This window comes from Sinocyclocheilus rhinocerous, unplaced genomic scaffold, assembly GCF_001515625.1.
Source record: "Sinocyclocheilus rhinocerous isolate Xijiao unplaced genomic scaffold, SAMN03320098_v1.1 scaffold284, whole genome shotgun sequence".
Lineage (NCBI taxonomy): Eukaryota > Metazoa > Chordata > Actinopteri > Cypriniformes > Cyprinidae > Sinocyclocheilus > Sinocyclocheilus rhinocerous.
In genome coordinates, this window is record NW_015628031.1 from 417929 (window position 1) to 426027 (window position 8099).

The following is an 8099-nucleotide window of genomic DNA, read 5'->3' on the forward strand; positions in this document are numbered from 1 at the left end:
AGGGCTCGCTGATTGGCTGCCGTTCTCTTTGTGTGCGTGCAGCTGGCGTCTGGGCTGCATTTTGAATGGTCTCGTATTGGAAGGCGAAGGTGTCCATGGGCAGCACAGCAACAAAGGAGCCAGGATGGTGTTAGTGCACGTCGGATATCTGGTTCTTCCCGTCTTCGGCTCGGTCAGAAGTAGAGGTAATTGTGCCTTATTTACTGTCGCACGCGCTCGCGTCTTTTTTCACGCGTGTTTGAGAAACGCGCAGATGTGATCAAAGGCTGCTGGCCTGGCGGAGCGTCGCGTATTTAACAACACAAACACGGAGCGATTCGCTCAGTGCCGTAACGTTAAAGAAAATATCCATCATATTGATATACCAGAAAGCGAGTGTGTTTTAATTCACTGGATAAATCGTTATCGGGTCACAATTTGGAAAACGCGTAGCACGTTCCTTAGCGTCGTCCTTTGTGTCAGAAGCATATGTAGGCTTTAATATAGAAATACCTCAGCGCGTATTCAAGTATTTGTCTTGCGCACAGCTCCTCAGTGGGGCGCGTCAAATTAAAACGCAATTGATACAAGCTTTCAACGCGATGCGACGAACGCGAACCTTCGTATTATAAAGCAACAAAGTCGCGTTTTAGCTCTTTGCAGTGTATATAACGCGTTACGACCCGTTAAATTCCCTCACATCCGTTCCGCCGTGTGCGGTTTTGTTTATGAATAATTAAACATGGCTTCAGCAGATGGACAGCTGCAGTGCCACGAAATATCCTCAGCTGAACCTGCTCGCAATTTCAGCTTTTACAACACGAATGCATGGAACATTTGGATCGTTTTAATGTCTAATCATCGATCGCAGCACGAAGTGTTTAATTCTGCTGTAACGGAGAACAAAACACCTGGATCTTAAATCCCACCGTAGCCAGCCATGTCTGGACAGGAAAAAAGGTGCATCCATGTACAGTATTTGTGCACGTCAATAATAACAATAATAGCAGAAATTCACAATTTTTAACCGTTCTGCACCGGTATTCATGTTTTGCATTTTATAGCCATGCTTAACCAGATACATTCATATATATAAAATGTGCAGTTAAATAATTATAGTGGTTTGTTATGCATTTTGTTGACGCCAACAGAAAATCAGATGCATCCATACATGTAAAATTGTAAAATGATAATGCAATGAGATGCATTTTTGTAGCCATGTTGCACCAGAATCTGTATATAAAATGTGCAAATAATCGTGGTATATGCATTTTACTGTCACCAGCAGAAAAAACAAATGCATTAATATATGTGTGCATTTGTGCAATAAATAATAATAGTAAAATGAGGTGCATTTTGTAGCTCTACTACACCAGCATGAGTTTTTAAAATGTGTGCAATTAAATAATTTAATAGTATACACATTTTACTGTCACCCTTTAGCACCAGCAGAAAAACAAGTGCATCAATATGTGAAATATGTACATAAAATGTGTGCAATTAATTCTAGTTGTATATGCATTTTGCTGTCGCACATTAGCACCAGCAGATAAACAAATGCATCAATACGAGAAATGAGTATAAAATGTGTGCAATTAAATATAGTAGTATGCATTTTAGTGTAACCAGCAGAAGATTATGTGTGTGCAACAATAATAAGAATTATAGTAATTTGAGGTGCATTTTGTAGCCATACTGCACCAGGATCTGTATTAAAATCTATATTATTAAATATGTTAGTGTATGATTTTTACTGTCACCAGCAGAAAAACAAATGCATTGATGTATGTGTGCAATTGTGCAATAATAATAGTAATAATTTGAGGTGCATTTTGTAGCCATGCTCTAGCACCGATGGTTTCATTGATTGTGCTTGTATTTGTTTCTATTTTTTTCCTTGTTCCATAGTCTGGGGGCTGATTCTACATACCGCATTTTTTCAGAGCTCTGTTCCCTTCCATTGTGTATCTAACGATCACCCGCCGCTGCTGTGCTATAGCCTCTGCCTGCCCTGCATCTAGCTGTGTTGTGACTCCCTCTTCTCATTCCCTCTCTTTCCATCTGAAGACGACATTACAAACAAACTCTCACTCATCCAGTATATCCTCCTGTGTAACCGACTGCAGAATAACACTCTCTCTTCTCTAGAAGAATCCTCTTGTCGTCTTATTTTTAAATGGTCATTGTTGCTTTGACGAAAATAACAACTCATTGTAGCATTTAGCTTTTTTTACGACTGTCATTGTGATTTGTCCCATACTCAGTGTGGATAGACCAACATTTTTGCTGTAAATTTCTGTCAAGTGGATGCGTTGGCCTCTCACTCGATCATAGCCGGGCTTGATCGACCCCTAAACACTGTCTCCGTCTTGTCTTCCGGGAAGGTGCGCTGTGCCGGTGGGATAGTTTGCAGAAAAAGAAATTGTCAATATTTGCTCACCTTTATGTCGTTCGACACCCATATGCTGTTATTTGTTTTGGTAAAAAAGTTTTTCATCTAATATTATTATTATTCTATATGATTTAGCTTTCTTAACTAACAAAAATGGTTTTAGTGAACGTTCATAACCCTGGATTAAGTGGCTCGTACACTATATTTCAAGTCTTCTGACGTCTTACAAGTGAAATTTAGGTTATTATTCACTAATTATCTTCTCCGCAGAAACTCTGAAATCTCATTTGCGTTCAGTGGTTTTGAAGGCCAAAAATGCAAGTGGTTCTTGTATGGAACTGAATGCAAGTTCTTCACACAAGATTTTGGAGTTTTTGGTCACTATAATATGGCTGTTTAAAAGAAAACAGCTGTAGCAAAGATATGAAAAGGCTTTTGACAGCATATGGGTATAGAATGACATGAGAGTGAGTGACTTCATATATAAAGTCAAGTATATAATGTGGTATTATCTTTAAAGGAAGTATATATTGAGCTTTATTAATCCTGAAAGAGTAACGCATGGAAACCATAGAAAAGCTACTATTTCAAGACTGTTATGGTTGACATAAAGCACGTTTTAGAAGAGCATACTGCTCACGTGTGAAATATTTTGCTATTCGATGTGACCATGTTAAACGAATAGTTCACCCAAAAATGAAAATTTGTTGAAAATGTCCTCACCCTCAGGACATCCCATAGATGAGTTTGCTGCTTCATCAGATTTGGAGAAATGTAGCATTGCATCACTTGCTCAGCAATGGATCCTCTGCAGTGAATGGGTGCCGTCAGAATGAGAGTCTAAACAGCTGATAAAAACCATCACAATAAGTAATCCACTCCAGTCCGTTGATTAACCTCTTGTGAAGCGAAAAGCTGCATGTTTGTAAGAAACAAATCCATTATTAAAGCATTTTATCTTTAAACAAGTCTTTTATCCATAATATGACTTTCTCCAGTGTCTTGTCTGAATCAGGAGAGAAATATGCACAGATTAAGCACCGTTTACAAGCCAAAACAGATCCGTGAGTGCATTTTGATGTAAGAAGAGAACAAGGGATGGACTTTTTCACTGGAGAAAGCATTATTATGGATTATGGCTAAAAGCAGTGTTTTAAAGCAAAAATGTCTTGCTGGTTTTTGTTTCTTACAAATATGGAGCTTTTGGCTTCACAAGATGTTAACTGATGAACTGGAGTGGTGTGGATTATTGTGATGTTTTTATCAGCTGTTTGGACTCTCATTCTGACGGCACCCATTCACTGCAGAGGATCCGTTGGTGAGCAAGTAATGTAATGCTACATTTCTCCAAATCTGATGAAGAAACAAACTCATGTAGATCTTGGATGGCCTGAGGGTGAGAAAATTGTCAGCGAATGTTAATTTTTGGGTGAACTATTCCTTTAAAGATGACCTAAATGGTGTATTTTGTTGAAGAAAAACAGCCGTCTTCAGCTTGGAAGTACTAAAATGACTTGAGTAGACTCGAGCAGAAACGAGTATCAAAGCGGTAGTATTTATGGCTCTTGACTGGCACACTGCACCCGACCGCCACTCAAGCCGACCCTCATTCATTTGATTTACCCATGCTGCAAAGCCAGCATTAGCCTAGCGCTACCGGGCGGCGCTCCTAGCGCTGTGCGAGCGCGAATGTCATCCACTTTACAGGGATCACTAGAACTGCACTGTAGAAGTCCTCCTAGTATCGAAATGTCTCTATTTCTTTGGTTGTGGTTCTCTGCCTTCTGTTCCTGTACTAGGCTGTAATGCATGACCATGTTTATTATTTTCCTCTTGATTTTGATTGTTTCTTTGTTTTGGAACATTGAACAGCAAACTCCAATGTATCTTTGTGTAGACATGTCCTGCTGTACTGACGTGTTGTAGCATACACATCTACCCATTGGATGCTGCTTCTGTTATGTTAACTTTATGGAGCATGGTTGGGCCTTGCCTTCGCTCTTTATTTGCATGGAATTATTATTATTATTATTATTATTATTATGATCACACAATTCCACTCATACTAATATTTTCCAATAAAGACTATAGATTTTCCCCTAACCCTCAGTGTGCTCTCTGCTGATTTCCATGTGTCGTTCCCTCAAACCCCTCCCACTCCACTCTATGGCCTCTTTGGCCCCTCCCTCGAGTCATCTCTGCTCCTCCCACTTGCCAGAGTGAATCATGGGAATGTGCACACAAATATGTAGGCAAAGTAGTCACTTCAAGTCTCCCACATCCCTTCTGCATCTCACTATCTGACCTCCTGCATTAGCGTATCTCCCCTTCGTTCTCATTGTTTCTTCTGGAGAAATGGGTTTAGAGTAAAAATCGATACGTAAAGTCAACATGAAGTCAGAAATTATTGAATTTACATGCTTAATGTGCATAATTTTGTTGGACTTGAGAATCCATCATCTCCAATAATTTTTTGACAGACAAAAACTTGTGTTAAATCTTGTTGTGTTTAAAAAAAAAAAACATTTCCGTTCAAAAGTTACGGGTAAGATTGTTTTAAAGAAATTAATATTTTATTCAGCAAGGATGCATTAAATTGATCAAAAGTGACATTTTTGAAGACTTTTTTTACAGAAGATTTTTATTTCAATACGTAAAGTCAACATGAAGTCAGAAATTATTGAATTTACATGCTTAATGTGCATAATTTTGTTGGACTTGAGAATCCATCGTCTCCAATAATTTTTTGACAGACAAAAACTTTTGTGTTAAATCTTGTTGCGTTTAAAAAAAAAAACATTTCCGTTCAAAAGTTACGGGTAAGATTGTTTTAAAGAAATTAATATTTTATTCAGCAAGGATGCATTAAATTGATCAAAAGTGACATTTTTGAAGACTTTTTTTACAGAAGATTTTTATTTCAAATAAATGCTGGTCTTTTAAAACTTCTTATCCATCAAATAATTTTGTTTACAGAAAATTATGAAGCAGCACAACTGTTTTCAGCATTGATAATAATAATATTTCTTGAGCAGCAAATCAGCATATTAGAATGATTTCTGAAGGATCATGTGACACTGAAGACATTTAGTAATGATGCTGAAAATTCAGATTTGCATCACAGAAATATATTAAAATAAGAAACAATTTTTAGTGCTTTTTGTTCTTTTTTTTTTGTTGCCCAAGATAAATGCAGCCTTGGTGAGCAGAAGAGACTTCTTTCAAAAACATAACCTTACCAAACCAAAGCTTTTGAACAGTCGAGTACATCCGATTATGAAATTAAAATTATCAATTGGCTTTCATGTTGATTGCAAGGTGCCTTAGGTTTAATATGATTAGCTCAGTCTAATGATTCATACACAAATTTTTTTTTGATGGTTTAAATGGATGACCACTTGTATAGAATCTCTCAACACACAGAGAATCGACCTGCTCGGATACATGGCATTAATTATGCAAAAAGCTTATGATTACAGAAACTGCAGGGAAAACTGGTCTGAATAAAAGCAGATTAGTAATTGGTTAAAAGGGTCATGGGATAGAAAGTGTTTGCTGTTAAGGGTCAGGCCATAAGGGCAGGATAAAATGCATCTGAATGAGGTTTAATCTCAGTAGAACTCATTCATTAAGCTCTGCTGCTTGACCTTCAGGTGATGACCTTTATGTCTAACGATGGAGGTCAGACAGTTTCCAGTCCATAAATGCCATAATCTCAGGTAGAAGAGTTCATGGTTTACTAGAGACTCAAAATGTGCAATATACTGTGGATCGCACTATTATTCACTGATCAATATTTTTGCACGGGTTTGTAAGGGAAGCAGAGGAACAGGATCATTAGAATTCAGAGCGCGTGAACTGCACGCTCCATACGTTTCTGCTGATCTAAGGGTTTTGCTTGAATTTCTGGAGCCCTGGGGAATATTTCCCACTGAGAAAATCACCGGTTTCTCCTCTGTTCTGTTCTCCAAAGGCGCCGTGAAATGAGACCATAACGATTCCATTATCAACAGCTTCTGCACTTTTGCACTCGGAAAATTCCATCTTGTCCTCCATGTGCGAGAAGTTTTCTTTTCCCCCGAGGCCAAAGTCTTCTGAGCATTTTGAAATGTTTCTCGTGACCTTTACAACACCATTTTGCCCTCATATTCATCCCAGGGAAAAAATGCAATTCAAAACCAACAGTTTCACACAAATACTGCTAGAAATGAGCGATGCTGAAAAATCAAGACTTCAGAATGTAGTAAAGTTGAAATTCTATCAATTAGTGTAGAAGACCAAAGGTGGTATTTTGAAAAAAGTCTTGTTCTTTTGTCTATTAAAAAAACTGTAAAAAAAAATGACCGTTAATTTAACGGTAAAAGACTGTAAAAATGCTACAGTAAAAACCTGTTAAATGGTTAATGGTAAATTCCCCTACTATATACGGTGAAAAACTATTGGACAGTAATTTTACGATAGTATACTGTTTTTGGAAGTGAAAAAGACTGTATAATTTACAGTGAATAACCGTAAACTGACATTCCCAGAATTCCCTGCGTTAAATTTCAGATTTGATTACAATGAAAGTCAAAGGTGTCCAATGTTGTTTGGACTCGACGTTCTTCAAAATATATTTTGTGTGTGTGTGTTCAGTAGAACAAACATACAGTTATACAGGTTTAGAACAACATGATGGCACGGTATTCATTTGTGTGAGCTATTCTTTTAAGGCAGAGGTCAGATTCATGCTTTTTTTGCCGTCACAACTTTACCAATAGTGTTCCACTCTTCATTCTGCATTACTCAAACACAGATCTGAATGACCAAACATTGTTTATACTTTACTTGCATTATTGTGGCAGTAACACACTTCTTTACATAAGGTAGGATGATTGAGTTTTCTGCATATTAAGCTGGGCTACAAGAAATTATTTTAACATAAATGACACACTTCAGTTTTAACATCTTTAATAAACTTAACACCATATGTGAGGATTAACATGTAGCCGTATAGTCATTATCACAAATACCACCCTAAGAATGTTTATTTTGCTACTTGTCAAACATATAGGTGAATGCATTTGAAATATTGATTTGGAAAATATTATTATGTGAGAAGAAAGAAATAAGACACTAGCCCAGCTGTGTATATATTTACTGTTCAAATATTTGGGGTGAATAACATATATATATATATATATATATATAATTTTAAGAAAATACTTGTTTGTTTTTTTGTTGGTTTTTTTTTAGCAAGGATGCACTGAATTAATCCGTAGTGATAGTAAAGACATTTATAATCTTATAAAGGATTTCTGTTTCAAATATATGCTGTTCTTTTCTGTTCATCAAATAATCCTGAAAAAAATGTATCACAGTTTTAATGCAAATTTTATCAATGTTGAAAACCGCTGCTTAATAAGAAATATTTCTTGAGCAGCAAATCAGCATATTAGAATGATTTCTGAAGGATCATGTGACACTGAAGACTGGAGTAATGATGCTGAAAAAATTCAGCTTTGGTCATTGGAATAAATAAGTTTTAAAGGGGTCATATGATGCGATTTCATTTTTTCCTTTCTCTTTATTCAAGTAGAAAAGAGCTATTTTAAATAGTAATATTATTTCACATCATTTCTGATTTTGCTGTATTTTGATCAAATAAATGAGCAAAAGAGACCTTGAGAAACATAAAAAATCTTACAGACCATAACCTTTTGGACAGTCGTGTATGTATGTGTGTATA

General features: G+C 36.6%; 1 protein-coding gene across 2 annotated transcripts in view; it reads left to right on the top strand.

Annotated features, from left to right (window-relative positions):
* ark2ca (arkadia (RNF111) C-terminal like ring finger ubiquitin ligase 2Ca) overlaps nucleotides 1–8099 on the top strand; it is a 16512-nt gene continuing 8413 nt past the window's right edge. The window contains exons 1-2 of one of the 2 annotated variants that reach the window (XR_001639771.1): nucleotides 1–185; nucleotides 1888–2461. Coding sequence is in view for 1 of the 2 variants with exons in the window: in XM_016548605.1 (XP_016404091.1) it covers nucleotides 125–185 (61 nt within the window). In the remaining variant the exon portion in view is untranslated. Of the gene's footprint in view, nucleotides 186–1887; nucleotides 2462–8099 lie in introns of those variants that run through there. The other variant, XM_016548605.1, reaches the window with a different exon arrangement.